This window comes from Petaurus breviceps, unplaced genomic scaffold (genome assembly GCF_028583685.1).
Source record: "Petaurus breviceps papuanus isolate PSGF00001 unplaced genomic scaffold, PetGlider_PUasm1.0 91133, whole genome shotgun sequence".
NCBI lineage: Eukaryota > Metazoa > Chordata > Mammalia > Diprotodontia > Petauridae > Petaurus > Petaurus breviceps.
The window spans coordinates 59,471,665-59,487,883 of NW_027187419.1; the positions used below are offsets into that span (position 1 = coordinate 59,471,665).

The 16,219-nt window shown below is 38.3% G+C and overlaps 1 protein-coding gene across 1 annotated transcript in view; it reads right to left on the reverse strand.

Annotated features, from left to right (window-relative positions):
• Positions 1-16,219, reverse strand: part of ATP8A2 (ATPase phospholipid transporting 8A2) — a 784,050-nt gene that overhangs the window by 620,719 nt on the left and 147,112 nt on the right. Inside the window, 1 exon segment of the mRNA XM_069080803.1 lies at positions 12,240-12,384. Coding sequence (XP_068936904.1) covers positions 12,240-12,384 — 145 coding nt within the window.

Below are 16,219 nucleotides of genomic sequence, written 5' to 3' on the forward strand. Positions count from 1 at the left end.
TCTAGTTCTTAGTATACAATTATTTGTTTGACTTATTTTGTGAATAGAAAAGGCAATATAGACATGCATGGCAGAAAGAAATTTTATTTTATTCTCTTTACAATTCCTGAAAAACAGAAAATAATTTGATGAGGACACCAGAAAGAAATAATCATTCAATCTAATATTTACTTATTCTGGAAACTATAAAATTTGTCCCTAGGCCTTAAGAATGTTGCTTTTAACACCTGTTCATATTTTAAAAACAAACAAAACCTTTGGTTCAGTTTCTGGGTTTTTTTTTTAATAAATGGACTTCTCTTGAATTTAAAAATTATTTTCCCCTTTAATGAGAACATAAAGTGAAGTATCAATTTCATTCAAGATAGATGTGCTTACCAATCCTTCAGGACAGCTGGTAGGCACTATTGCAAAACAAAAGTTAATGTTTCTACCTGCCCTTGGCAAAGTCATTCATACAAAGTAATTAGATTTACTCTGATACATCATGATGGAAATGATTAAACAACTCTAATTTTGTAAAGGTAACACATTAAATATTAATATAAAGCAGCATTAAACAAAATAAGACTGAGCACCATGGAAGTAATTATGGCATTATTCTGCACCAGTCTTTTTGTTTCAAAAGAGAGAGTTCTATTTTAAGGACTATCAAATAAAGCATGGTAAGTTTCATTTCACAGACCAGACAATAATATTTATCATAACACCTTTGTTGCACATCAGGCTTATAAGAAAAGGAAAACATTCTTCACAGTGTAATTTAAAGTTGACTGCTACTCTATCACATAAGGTCCTGTCATTAAGTATTCTATATTTAATATTAGGTATCCACAATGCTAGATATTATAGGGAATATTTTAAAAGCACAGTTCCTTATCCTGCAAATTTCAAAGACCAAGAAAATATGGTAAGAAAATGAAATAGGCATTAAAAAGTGCAACATAACCCCCACTCCACCAAAAAAAAAAAAAGGTCAATTTTAACTAAATAATTTAAAATACCAGTTATAGTTCATTGTCTATCAATGGTGAACTTACAAATCGTCTGAGTTCATATGGAAACTACCATGCACATATATCCAAGTTTGACTAAATTCAAAAATAATTATCTATTAAGCACCTACCATATACAAAATACTGTGTTAGATACTGGGACAGACCAAGACAGTCTCCATTTAAAATTTTTACATTAATCCTCATTAAATTTCATCTTTTTAGAATTAATGAGACATTTTATCTTAATATCTTTTAAAAAAAAAATCCTATCATTCTAGTGTGTTAGCTATCCCTCCCAGATTGATGTCATCTGCAAGTAATATAAGCATGCCATCTAAGCTGAAAAGTGATGATCGTTATAGCAACAGTGATAATAACTAACATTTATATAGCGTTTTGAGGTTTGCAAAGTGCTTTACAAATATTATCTCCTACAGGACAAGAGCAAGCACAGATCCCTGGGGCACCCCAGTATTGACTTCTGTCCAAGAAGACATGAGGTCATTAATGGCTACTCTTTAAGGATGGCCATTTAACCAGTTGAAACCCATTTAACTGACCTATTAACTCTCCCAAATCTGATCTTCTTCATGAGAATAGCACAAGAGGCTTTGTCAAATGTATGTCTTATAGCTCTTAGAGATGTGGAACATGTAAACAAGGAATTACACCAGCGCCATTAGAGATGACATGTGATACCATCACAACATATCAGTTACATCACTGTAGCTTTTATGATCTAACCTTAATTGTGGGCCCAGATAAACATTGCAATCTATCAAAAATGAGCCTTTATAAAAATTACTAAGTATTGATTTAAAAATGCTAGCTTGATTGATAAGCCAGTAACTAAGGTTTATAGAATTAGCTATTATTTAAAAAGAGGAAATAGAAAAGGATTAATCAGCATTTAATACCAGTTCTAACCTTGCATGTTCTGGAAATTACTTTGCATACATTCTACCATCCTAACAATGAAAGAGCTGATGCTTCTTTTGTTCTCTTTATTCACAGAATCCCTCTTGAAAGAGGCAGGCTGCTGATTAGTGTTTTTAATTATGAATTTGCTGTTGGCTGACGTGGTTCACAAGTAAGAGCGGTCGTGAGTAACATGGACAAACTATATTCACTCTCCCGAATAAGATCACAGGTTACAATGCCCCCTGACAGTCCTACCCTCCCAAATTTATTTTTTTAAGAGGCTATTCTTTGCCTCATTTCTTATCTAGCCTTAATCACTGAATAGGTGCTACTTCAGTCAAACTGAGACCTGTTAAAGACCTTAGCTTGAAAAGGCCAAAGTCTCCTCCCCCCCACCCATGGCATCCAGGGTCTTTTCCAGTTGTCCTGATCAGTATCTGGCCACTGGACCCAGATGGCTCCAGGGGAAAAAGTGAGGCTACTGCCTTTGCAGAGCTCTCCCTCCCTTAAATCCAATTCACTTGCATGTCATGGTATCACCTCCCTGATGTCATAGTCCTCTTCGAGAATGACAATAACAAAGTCAAGTTCTCAGACATGAGGTTATTCGTTGTCAAGTTTCTTACTTGCCATTCCAACCAAAAATCATTATGAATTCCTTGAAATCAGGTGGGCAGATCATTTAAGATTCACATTCTAACATTTTTTTCCACCTAACCCTCTCTCCCCTAAATGCACTGAGTAAAGTCTGTCTATCTGCAAGTATTTTTTACCTATGCATTTTTTCCACTACCACTAGGCACTGTTACAAAGAAAAAAAAAGTATTCAGAAACTCCATACTCACAATGAGCTTACATTCTAAAGGGTCATGTACATATAAAAATATTTCTGGCATAAATATAAAGTTAAATGCAAAAATATATAAATTAGTTAAACACAAGATATTTTGAGAGGAAGATACTAGCAGATAAGGGGATTAGGAAAGACTTCAAGCTGAAGATGGGGTAGAGCTGCTTTTTTCTTTTTTAAAAGAAAAAAGGTACTCTATGGTACATAGATAAGGAGGGAATGCATTCCAAGCATGAAGGATGACTAGTGCAAAGGAATGAAGACGGGAATGGAGTACAGTATAGGAGGAACAGAGAGAAGGCCCATTTGGCTAGATCATAGAGTGCAAAAAGAACAATGTTCAATAAGGCTGAAAAGACAGGCTGGTGCCAGGTTATAGAGCTTTAAAAGTTAAACAGTGGAGTTTATATTTTATCTTAGAGGCAGCAGAAAGCCATTGGAGTTGACAGGGTAGAGGCATCACATGGTCAGGTCTACACTTAAGGAAAATTTCTTTGGCAGAATGGACTGGAGTAGTAAGAGACTTAAGGGAGGTAGACCAATTGCAATTTAACTAAGGCAAGAGGTATTGAGGGCCTGAACTAAGGTGATAGCTGTGTGAGGGTAGAGGAGGGGTCAGATGTGAGATATGACAGATGAGGAAAGTGATCCCAAAGAGAGGAAATGACCTGCCCAAGATCACACAGGTAGTAAGTAGCAGAGGTGAGATTCGAACCCAGATTCTCTAACTCTAAAGGCAGAACTCTCTATACTGTACCATGCTTCATTACCCTTAATTACCCTGCAAAACTACTAAACAATGCTCCTTGCACTCAGCCCCCAAATCAGGGCTGTCTGTAATTCAGTCATGTCTTTTCCCAACTATTAAAGGATTGAAAAAGAATTTTTTTTCTTTTAACTAAGCTAGCTAGACCTAATAACTAGGGTTTTAAGTAGTAATAACACTTTAAGTTTTCACTCTTCTACTGACTACTTTTCTGAGCCTGAAGAACACACATCAACATGGAAACTGAAGATGAAAGTAGGTATTTCCTAGGTGTCTTAGGTGTCTCATTTAGGACACTAGTTCTTAATGAGATATTTGCTTTTCTGGAATCAGCAAATCCATAGGGTCTCTGGTCAACTCACAGTAACAATCATTACAGAGGGTATTCTGAAAAGAGAGCTGTCTAGGATAAATAAACTTAGAGCTCAGGTAACAAAGCCTCAGAAATAATAGCAAACAGGAATGAGAAAGCATGCAAGTATATGCAAGTCACTGAACCTCTCAGTCTCACTTTTTCATCTGTAAAATGGGGATAATACTTTTACTGTTTCAAAGTATTAAGAGTATTATAACAACTTTGCTAACTATAAAGCATTGTAAGTGAGTTATTATTCAGTAAAGAATCATTTCAGGATTAACAGAGCCTCCTGGGTCTGTTTCCTTACGTGTTAAGGTAGAGTTGTATTAGATGGCTGCTGGGGTTGCTTCTATCTTTAAATCTATGAATAATCAACTACATATAAGAAAGTCCCTAGTTTAATCCCAGATTCCAGGTCTTTTTTGACACCAAAATTATCCTACCACAATGTTCTGAACAAATATTTCCTAATGTCAGAATAGACCAAAGACCACATGGGAGACTTATTTGAATGTGGTCTAGAAGTAAGAACTTGACAGAAGATTGACCTAAAGAGGCCTTATCTCTTCATGGCTGCACAGTCCTGGCTCTCGAGAGATCTATTTTCCTCTTACTAACTCTTGCCAGGATTTGGGGAAGCAAAGGAAGAGTTGGTTGAGAGATCACTCACCATCAGAACTATCCAGCAATTTGCAGAATTTTTAAACTTAAACCGTTTGTTGCTAATGGGGAATATAATCATTTGAGATGTCCAGAATAAACCAAAAACAAAGAGTACGTTTTAAAGTTGGGCACTCAAAACCTTTTAGGATATCTCAGGATTCCGCACAGCCCATCCTCATCTTATTACTCTACCATTACCTAGGCAGCTGTAACTCCTACTTTTCCCAAATACCTCCTGCAATGTTTCCTTAGCTCCAACTCTCTGCATAGGGACACAAAACCCATACTTTCAAAAACCTCATACACTCCTTCTTTAATTCTCCCTCTCCTATAAAAGCTGCCCTATCAACACCAGAAACCAGGGGCAACAAGTATCCTACGTGATTTCAAAACTTAACAAGCTCTAGACTGATGACTCCTCCTCTCTGCTGCTTCAAGAGAGTTGTGAGCTAACACGAAAGAGTAAAGACCATGACACAATCTCAACCCACACAACTGCTGTTGCTCCTCCTGAAGACATCTCTGAAAGACCTGAAATGCCCTAAGATTACACCTCCTCTATTGAGATCAGTCTGGCTGATTCCAGATGACCTTCTAAGTGGTGATCAAGGTTGTTCAGAGACAATGGACAGCAGCAATTAAGGCAAAGGAGAGAAGACAAAGACTGAACTTTGCAGTAAATCTGGCCAGTTGATTTTTTTAACTAAGGGAAGGGAATAAAGTTTATTAAATTCCTAGTAAGTATCTAGCAGTGTGCCAGGAACTAAACTAAGTGCTTTCTAAATGTTCTCATTTGATTTTCACAACCCGCAGTATTTCTCCATTTTACACTTGAGGAAACTGAAGAGGACAGAGGTTAAATGACTTGACCAGGGTCATAGAGCCAATAGTGTCTGTGTCAGAATTTGAACTCAGGTTTTCCTGACTATAAGCCCAGCACTCTATCTACTGTGCTACCTAGCTCCTAACTTATTACTTACACTAAAGAATGAAGAAAAGGATCCATGCATACAAAAATGCTTATAACAGCTCTTTTTGTGGTGGTCAAAAACTGGAAAGTAAGATAGTTCACATTATTTTGCGGAATTAACAAATTATGGCATAGGAATGGAATGGATAGCAACTGTGCTTTAAGAAATGGTGAAAGGGCTTGTTTAAAAAAAGTAAAGATTCATTAATTGATATGAAGTGAACAAAACTTAAAGAACAATAATATACAATAATAACATTGTACAGAAAAAAGAATGCTGACCAGAGCAATGAGCAACCACCATCCAGATGAATGATGATCAAATATGCTGCTTGTTTCCTAACAGAAGCAATATGCACTGGATGCAGAAGGAAACATTTTTGGATATGGACAATGGAGGAATTTATTGTGCTTGACTATACATATTTTTATAATGCTTTTGTTTTGGCTTTTTTGTTAAGGTTTGAGGAGGCAGAGGGGATGGGGTTTCGTGGAAAGGAGAGAAAATAAACGCTTGTTCATTAAAAAAAATTTTTTTAAATTTACTTTTTACAACTGTGAGTAGGACTTGGCCTTGCACTTGGATAGCTTCAACATATATTTACTACAGTCTCTGAGGGTAATTAAAGATAAGCAAATAAGTCATTTAAACAGTCCTCTTTCTAATTTCTTAGAAATTTATCCTTTCCTTGCAAGCAGTAGGAAGACAAAATTGGCTAATGCCTGACATAAAACATTTGCTGACTTACTTTTTAGCTTCGAAGAATAAAACTCAATACGTACAAGTGCAGAGTAGATGACTAAACTAGAAAATCCATGTGACAGCACTTCATCTTGGAGGTCAGTTTATCTCAGTAGCCTAGTGAATCATCAGGTGTTCTCATAGCCCAGTAATCCCTTTGCACTGGTTAAAAACGTTTTTTACAGGATTTCCATGGAAGGTTTGTATTTGTTCTCTGACATTTGTTGGTATTTATATAAAAAGGAATATGACAATGATCTCACTGCATTTATTTTCATTGAGTGCTCAGTGCTTGAGTTGCAAACATAATGAACATGACTGCCTCAAAAGCCAAACTGTCTAAGAGAGGGTGAAAATGTGTGGGCTGTTTCATAAGACAGTTAGAAATTATTATAAATAATGTTTTCAAAAATGATATATAAATGTTTTCAACTGAAATTTTAAAAATATATACCAATTCTACAAACCTTTGGTAAGCCCCTATATGCACCATAATAGTTACTAGTGATATGAAGACTTTTAAAAGGGGTAGATCTTATATTTGTCGTGCTTAAAGTCTATATTTATCTTGTTTTGTATCTTGGGAATATCTGTTTCACACTCAGGGATATGTAGTACTTCCACACTTTTTCCAAAATGATACTTCTTGGTCTCTAAAGCTTTTACCTGCAATGTAGATGATGGTGCAGTATCAGTTTTATCACAGTTGAATTACAGTTCTTCCAATTCTACTTCCTCTCTGTGCCCCAACACCTTGGGGCTGCTTAGAAAGTATCTCCATTCTGTAGGTGGCGATGATCACCAAATAACTGCTTGATTTGCAATGTTCAAAGCATTCAATCATATACCCCAATAGCCCCTTTCTGCTAAAACCTTTTTCTACAAGGTCTCTACTCCAATGAATGCTTCAGGATCACAAGCAGTACCAAGGAAGGCTCTGACAGTACTACCAAGCTGGAAAGAATGTGAGTAAAGATCCTGAAAATGAACTATGTGTGTTATGTCTCATCTGACACCTAACTAAGCTAAATCTGGAGGCTCACAGAGAGAAGATTAACTATCAAAGGATAATTTGAAGGTGGGTGTGCATGGAAAGTCAGAATCATCCTTTAAGGCATGGGGAATGGGGACGATGTGATCTATGTGGTTGGAAGGAATAATCAGATGGATAAAGCCACAGGTCCTTCAAGTGTAAAATAAGTTGACAATTCCCATCCAATATGGGATTTTGTCCCCTTTCATTTTTTTTTTCTTTTTGGGGGAGGGAAGATAGGACAACTGGGGTGGGGTTAAGTGACTTGCCCAAGGTCACAGCTAGTAAGTGTTAAGTGTCTGAGGCCAGATTTGAACTCAGGTCCTCCTGACTCCAGGGCCGGTGCTCTATTCACTGAGCCACCTAGCTGCCCCCCCCCCCCGTTCATTCTTTATAGGCAAAAATCTCATTGTAGCAATATCAGAAAAGAGGTTCCCAAAAAACAGGCTCTTAGCGTGTGAACAACTTGTACAGAAACTAAAATAAAACTATGATCCTATATAACATTAATACAGAGCTAGTAAATAGGCATTATTTTAGAGAGGAAGACAATTATAATTTAAAGTCAGTGAATTCAAGACAACCTTTTACTGACAATCACAATTTTACCTCAGTTACAAATAAAACCACCTGAGGAAGTAAGCTTTTTTATCCTTCGGAATTAAAATCCTGTCATTGCTATTTGGCTGCTGCTCTAGTAACTGGTTGCTTGAACTCTTGAGTTATTTTTGCCAGAGAAAACTCCCACTTGAAATGGATGATGCATTAAATACCTGGGCATATGGGTCACATTCCCATCCTGCTTTTAAGAATTCAATCTCAAAAGAGCTGTGAAAACGACTTGTTATAGCTTTGAAGCCCCATTTCAAGAATTAGATGTTTACAACCACATAGAAAGGCCACATCTAGGCACAAGGCCCAGTTTCTGATTATATAAATACTGATTTCTCAATGTATGAATTGTGGGGTTTTTTAACATGATTTTGGACATAGGTATATCCTTCTCTGAGTAAATCTGGGTGAAACTAGCTTTACAAATCAAATTAAAAGATGGTTATTCACATTAATAATAAAAAAAAGCCAGTGAACCTTTTTTGTTAACAGCAAGTTCGCACAGAGGGTTTAAAGAACAATTTAAACTACCAAAATTTGACTTTCACTCAACTTTATAGAAAGGTATTTGCTACCTAAAATGAGGCACATTATCCTATGTTGAGCTATGCCACATCATTTTTTCCCAACTATTTCCAACTACCATTTCCAAATGATGTACGTCAAGGGGATTCTATGACTTTATCATTTCACCAATGGAAGGAACTCCTATGGATACTGTCTATCACAAAGTTTTTCAGAGCTTCTTGAGAGTTCTGAGAGGTTAACACAGTCACATTGTCAGTTTGGGTCAGAAGGATGAACTCAGGTCTTCCTGACTTTGAAGTCAGTTCTCTATCAATGATGCCATGCTGACTCTGAAGAAGATTAATGCCTAGGAAGAAAAGGTATATTTGTAGCTCACCAGCATGAATGATCTTAAATCAAAATGGATTATTTTAAGTGAATGACCAACTATGAGAAATTATAGATTTAAGATGAAACACCATTATTTCTAGCTTAAATACTTGGGGACTTAGTTTTTGTTGTTGTTGTTCAGCTGTTTCAGTCACTTCCAACTCTTTGTTACCTTATTTGGGGTTTTCTTGGCCAAGATACTAGAGTTATTTGCCATTTGTTTCTCCAGCTCATTTTATAGACAAGGAAATTGAGACAAAGAGGGTTAAGAGACTTGCCCGGTGTCACAAAGTTCAAGTAAATATCTGAGGTAAAATCTGAACTCAGGAAGATGAGTCTTCCTGACTCCAGGCCCTGCCTCTATCCAGTACACCATCTAGCTGCCCCTAGGGGACTTGACTACTGATTATAAAATGACAAGAGGCTATTGGAAAGACAGCTGCTTATGGTAAAGCTCTACATTTCAGTGCAATCAAACAAAGATGGCATGTAAGTCTAGTTCATGAAGGGGTTTGGGGTAACCACCTCCTTTCTGCTTCCCAGAATTCCTAAGGCTAGAATATTATTCCTTATTCACAGGATAAGGTCAGAATCAACCCCCATTCCCTTTCACTTGCCTTCTGAAAATTTAGCCTCTTCTCTTCCATCTCATACTTTTTGTCCTGACTTCCCAATCACTTGAGAAAACATCCCCAACTCTGATCCTTGTCTAAGTTTTTTGGCTGCCCAAAGTTGGTGGAAGCAAAAGATTAGCTGCCTGGCAATAATGTGCCAAGTCAGTAAAGAGATAGGGGTGAGAAATCAAGAACCATGCTTAAGCAAGCTTCAACCAAACTGCAAGTCTCTTTATAGAACCATGACCGAGCTCAAATAATTTATTTGGTACTGCTTTCTAGAAAAAAAAATAATATTTTTTCATCTTACTTAGGGGGAAAACACCAGTCATCTAAAACCTGGAATTCCAGGTTTCTGTCTCAATGGTAAATTGTCCTTTCACAGTGATGTGATTTTCCTAAATAAAGCCTTAGAAAAGTGCTAAAATAATGACGTTTAATTTTGTTATAAAAATACATATTTTTTCTGTTTTAGACCCTAACAAACCTTCTGTCCAAAAAGAAGGGCCTTGACAATTCCTAATAACTAAATGAAATCTCTAAATAAAAAAAGTCAAGCTTTAAAGTCATTATGATGGTGGTATTCCTCTGATAACCATTAAGAGTCCAAGCAAGTTTTGCAAGTAATTCTTCATGAAATGATATGCTATTATGATAAGCCTCTTATGGCCTATGGTACATGATTAGTCTGGTTATCATTCCTACTGACAGACATGTTGTACATCAAGAATGCTTGGGTTCCCAGAACATAAAGCAAGTTACACTTAAATATTCAAGATCCTAACTATTCAATTTTAAGTCAATTTTATGCTGACAGTACATGCTATGAAACCCGACTATATACAGACAATATTTTAATAATTGATAAGTACAAGGTTCATCTAATTTGATTCTAACTTAGATAGCTTGTACAGGGTTTTAATCCTGAGGCATAAAGGGAGGAGGGGAGGAAGGACTACTGTTCTGAAATTTTTTCTCACTGGTAGCACTCTATAGTCTACAGGTACACCATACCATATCTGAAACCATGCAACAACTAGCCTCTTAAAATTTTACTATTAAATTGCAATAAGTTTAAAAAAAAAAAAAGCAATTTTGCCCTAATACAGATTGCAGAAATTAAACTTCCTCTGCTACAACCCTTCTATAGAAGTTAGGAAAGAGACTAGAAGATTTTCTTCACAGAGTCAGGATGACGAAAGACTCCCTTCTCCTGCACATTTTCCTCTGTAGCATTTGAAGATGAAAATAAATAAGAATACAAATAAGGTTTAAACTCTGGAAGTCAAATAGAAAGAACACCTGTCAGCACATGGAACTCTTGAAAGAAAGAGAAATATCCTAACTGCTCAATTCCCGTCTTAATGTAAAATATTTATGGTTTTTTAAACTTTATACAGACAAGTTACAGCAAAAGGTAACAAAAGTATATCAGCCCAGGCCAGGTCTAGGCTAACCCAGAAATAAAGCCTTTCTTCTAAAATGGAAGCTGGAAATATGAACAGCTTAGAAAACTGCTATATGAATGGGGTAAATCTCCCATGATAAAGAAACCATTATCTGAGTCCATCAGTGGTCAGAAAGCAAGTCTGAAAACTGTGGCAAGAAAAGCATGTACTTTTTCTAACAGTAATATTAAACTATCCTTGGGGCGGCTAGGTGGCACAGTGAGTAAAAGCGCTGGCCCTGGAGTTGGGAGGACCCAGGATCGGTTCCGGCCTCAGATATTTAACACCCACACAAAAATCCGGCCGTTTAACCTTGGCCAAGTTACTTAACCCCAACTGCTTTAAAAAAAAAATTTAAAAAAGAATAAAAATTTAAAAAAACTATCCTTGCACTGAAGGCAACACTAATCATTCTATTTAACTGATCAGAGGTTCAAAGAGGAAATCCATGATACCCATAATGCTCTTCTTCATCAAGAAAGAAGTCACTCCATATGTTAGTACCACTGCTCACTCTAATTAAGTCACTTATGATAGTTACTGAAATAATCTCTTTAACAGAACTGTCAAAATATTTTTTCTTTTCTTAATAAAAAAATGTAGAATATTTTAAACAGAACCTTTAAGGAAGAATGTTTTACTAGAAGTCAGAGATCAAGGTTCTAGTACTAGGTTCCTACTAAGTTGTATTATGACCTGAAACAAATCACTTCACCCCCTCCAGTCTACGTTTTCTTATCTGTAAAAGGAGAGGGCTAGATGTTACCTCTAAGGCACCTTGTAGTGCTAACATTCTATAATTCTATGTTTAAATAATAATGTCAGAGAAACTAGGCAAAGTTAGTTCTCATTACTCTAAGCTCAAACAAGTGAAAACTAGGTGTTTCTCATGACAGGCTGTTTGACTAATTAATTGCTAGGTATAATGTTTGAGTAACAAAGCTTTATGAAATGTGTCATTTCTTTTTTTAAAAAAGGATGCCTGTGCAGTCTGTAAACAAGACATGTCATCTAGCAGTTGGCTACACAGTATTGCTCACCAATAGGTTCAAGGGAATCCCCTGGGTGAGGGCCTTGGGATGAGAAAGGATCTCTGTCTTAGAAGGGGGGGGGGGGGGAGCCTTTGCTCAGGGTTCCAGGAACTATGAGGGCTGGAGGCAAAGGATCACCTGAGCAAAAGAGGAAAGGGATGAGAGTGTTAGGAGAGCAAGTACTCCAAACCGGAGGGGTCCACAGACTACAATTGTTTTTTGTAGGGTTGTTTGTTGTTCTTTGAAGGAGTCGCTGGAAAGAACCACCAGCATCCTAACTGTGCATGCACTAAGGGTTTCTCTTTGCTCCTCCTCCCAAGTGCATTATTTTCTTACCTGACTCGGTTGTCGTGGAACTTGGTCTGCTGGGGCTGGTTGAAGTAAATGGTGCGAGTGGGTGCTTCCTCCAGGTCCGCAGTGGACGTAGTCCCGGACATCTCATCATCCGCTTTCTTGTAGCTCGAGGAGGTATAACCAGGACCTGCAGCAAGCGACAGAGACAGGGCAGGAAAGAGAACACAAAAGAAGTCAGGAACCAAGCAAGAAGCAAGCAAACACTGGCAGCTGCTGGGGACGGAGCTGGGGAAAGGATGCTCTCAGCACGATGCCCAGGTCCCGCCTATGTACCTATCCCCTCCCTGGAGACTGCTGCTGATGCTGCTGCTCCCAGCTCCTCCCCCTCCCTCCCTCTTTCCTCCCCCTCCCCAGGCTTGGACTCCAGCCTGACAGCAGAGCAGCAGGGCAGCAGAGGTGGTGGCAGCGGTGGCCGTCCCCTCCTCCCGCCCCTAAGTCCTACTGCCCAAGCTGGAGCTGGCGCAGGCGCTCACTCCACCAGTTCCCACCTCCTCGGAGCCCTGGCAGCACTGCGCTTGGGCACTGGAGCAGAGCTCCCCGAGGAAGAGCAGAGGGCAGGGCAGCAGGCCCCGGCGCCCGCTGGAGCTTCGGACAGGTCTATCTGGTGCAGGGAAACCGCCAAGTCCAAGGCCAGGCCTGGGCTAAAGGGAGGGAAGACAGCTGAGCACCGAGGCTATTGTTCTTTGGCAGCCCCAAGTCACAGCAGCAACCCAGAACCCTCTTTGGTAATACGGAAGAAAAAGACAAATTCTCACCCGTTGGGATTTAGGGACAATAGGGGATGCAACCGCCTCTATCCAAGGGGTGGACACTGGGGAGGGGCGGAGTAGTGGTGTTTGATTTTGATGGAGAGATGCAAAAGGATTTTGCTTGCAAGCGACGGATGGCACAAATCAGTAATCTTCAGCAGCCTTATGAATAAGCCCTACTGGATAACGCAAGCAGCTCGAGAGCAAAGAGGATCTCTGACAAGTGGGCTACAGTTTGCACATCCCCCGCAACAAGGAGGATTCCCCATTCCGTGGTCCTAAGGACAGTCTCTTCCTGAGTTTGCCTGAAACAAACCAGCCCGTGCTCAGATTCAGGATATTGCACTGTGTTAATTACGGCTCCTCTGGATACAACACAAACCTGACCCTCCCTTTATGATTCTTTTTCCATCTCTATATAACTTGTTTGAGAAATAACATTTGTGTGAGGGTAAACTCACCCCACCTGTTAGGTAAGAAAACAAGTCAACAGCAGGTCTTATCGATCTCTAATCTGAGAAACTTAAAGATTGCGGGCAAGTGTCACAAGGAAGTCTGTTTACTTTAACTGTTCCCCTGCCCCAGTCCCTAGCTGTACCCCTCACATATAGAAGTATCTCTTTTCCTTAAGAATTACCTACTCAGCATGAAATATTTTTATGATAATTAAACCATGAAGATTCTCATATTAATTTCCTTAGGTATTTAAAAATAGCCATTTTTACCTGCTGGCAGTCAGTCATGTCTATTTACCATTTTTGAGGAAATAAAAGGCAAATTCTATTGACCTCAACCTGTCTCACCTCATTTAATAAATTGACGAGTTCTTGGGAGACAACTGTCTCTTCCTATAACTGCACTTGAAGTGTATCCTGGATATGTAGGAAACATTAAGTTTTGATAAGTTATCAGGAACTATTCTGGAGAAGGTAGACTGTTCGTTTGGGGAAAAAATCTTCTCCCCAGAATAAGTAACCTTAGAAATCAAAGAAATAGCTACAGAGTTACAGCGACTCTTAGACTAGCAAAGATAAGGATTTCTATCTTGAAGGAAGCTTTCACTATCTTAGAGATTTTCTGCCCCCTCCACAATATTCTGTGTAGACTAACCTTAAAGAAATTCAATATGCCACTGGAACAAAACTGACCTTTGTTACTCTTGAGACCCAAAGTTAACACATTCTTCCCCAAATCACCCAACATCCTATGCCTATTATTCAACCTCCCAAATAAATTAAGTGGCTAGTACTGTCACCCAAAAGCTGTATAAAAACCCTGTACATGTGTATTTCCCTTTGTTCTGGGTATCGCTATCTGCCTGAAAACTGCCCATGACCTAAAATAAACTTTTTATCTTCTAGCCTTGTCTCTTAATTTACTGGCCTTCAGTCAAAATTGGGTTCATGATAGGGTGTAATTAATCTCCAGGAGGATCCTAAGACCTTTTGTTTAAGGAATTCCCCAAAACTATTGTGTTTAGAGTAAAAAAAAAATCTGAAAATTCAGCTGGTTTGTTGACCTTTACTGAAAATCCACTAGGTGCATAACATTTTACTAGAAAATCATTCTTAAAATATTTACATCAAAGACATGTGATAAAATGAAGCCAATGGAAAGAAACCATGGCCTTTTAACAATATTTTCACTTGCTCAAGTCCATCTGAGAAACTCCCTTCCAATTCTCAGAAAAGCAAAGATTTGCATAAGAAAACCCTCGCACTTTAATCTTCAAACAACATGCTCTATGAGCAATAAACAAATACCGATTACCTACTACGTGTCAGTCACAAGAATTACAAACTACAAGCCCCTGAAGATGTTCAATGGTAGTACCTTCTGATGTTTCTTTCTCTTAGAAGCCTTCCCTGGTTTTAAATACCAAACTCTGTCATTTACTCCCTGTGAGAGCTTGAACATGGCATTCTACCTTCCACAGACATGATGAAGAAACTGAGGACCAATTTCTTCATCATGTTTATAAAAGGAGATTGGTAGATTGGATAAGTCAAGATCCTTCCACTTCTAAAGTCTATGACAGTCTCTCAGGTCACTCAGTTGATTTCTTCCCCTTAACACTGGGAAAGAAATTCCAGAATCATCTCACCTAAGAATATTATAGCCCAGAGACTTTACTAGAAGCTCTGAGGTAGGAACAGAACATGCTATGTCAGAATTATCTTTTTCTCCTTCAAGGCATAAATTGACTTATTATCTCAGAGCCCCTCCTCCACCTGGCCCCCATCAACCCTACTTATTCAAGAAATCAGAGTTGTGTTTGAAAAGACAACTTATTCATTTCTGCATCTTTTCTTTGTTTAAAAATAGTGTAACATATATATAAAACCCCTTTCTCACTCATAATGCTAGCACAATGTGGCTGTTAAGGTATAATTTTCATAGGCTTTACTAGAACAAGTGAGAAATCTCTACATTGTACCCTTGGACAATGCTTTTGCTTTGTCTGCATGTATTAGTTGGTTTTACGTCGACCTGCATTTACAGTGAGAATGTATGTATACACACACACACACAGGCCTACAGAAAAGAAAGGTAAAATTAGCTATTATTTCTTTCATAAAAACAAAGTAAATGTGCATCCATGTGTTCCTTTCCATTCCTTTTTCCTCCTGCCAACAGGATCCAATAAGCTTGTTGGACAGTAGAAGGTAACATGAAAAATGGAAAAGATATTGGAGGTCTTACCATTATTAATGGATCAGGGAAATAGCTCAGAAGCAACACCTCACACCAAACATATTTCTTCTGTCTGTGCCTCCAAACCATCTCTGCTTTCCAATTTCTACCCTGCATTTGGTCAACATTACCATTCTCCCAATTACAAGTGTGAAACTGCTGAATCAACTCTGCAGTCATTTTTCTCTTTCATCCTCTAAATCAAACCAGCTAGGGCAGGTAGGTGGCACAGTGAATAGAGCACTGTTCCTAGAGTCAGGACGACCTGAGTTCAAATACGACATCAGAAACTTAACACAAAACTAGCTGTGTGACCTCGGGCAAGTCACTTAACCCCAATTGCCTTACCTTTTCCCCTGCAAAAAAATAAAATAAAATATAAAAACAAAATTAAATCAGGAACCAAATCTGCCCTTTAAAGCTATCCACAACTTAGCTCCCATCTATCTCCAATCTACCTTTCCATACTTATTATATCTTTCTTCCCTTTATATTTTCTTGTGTTCCAGTCAAACTGGC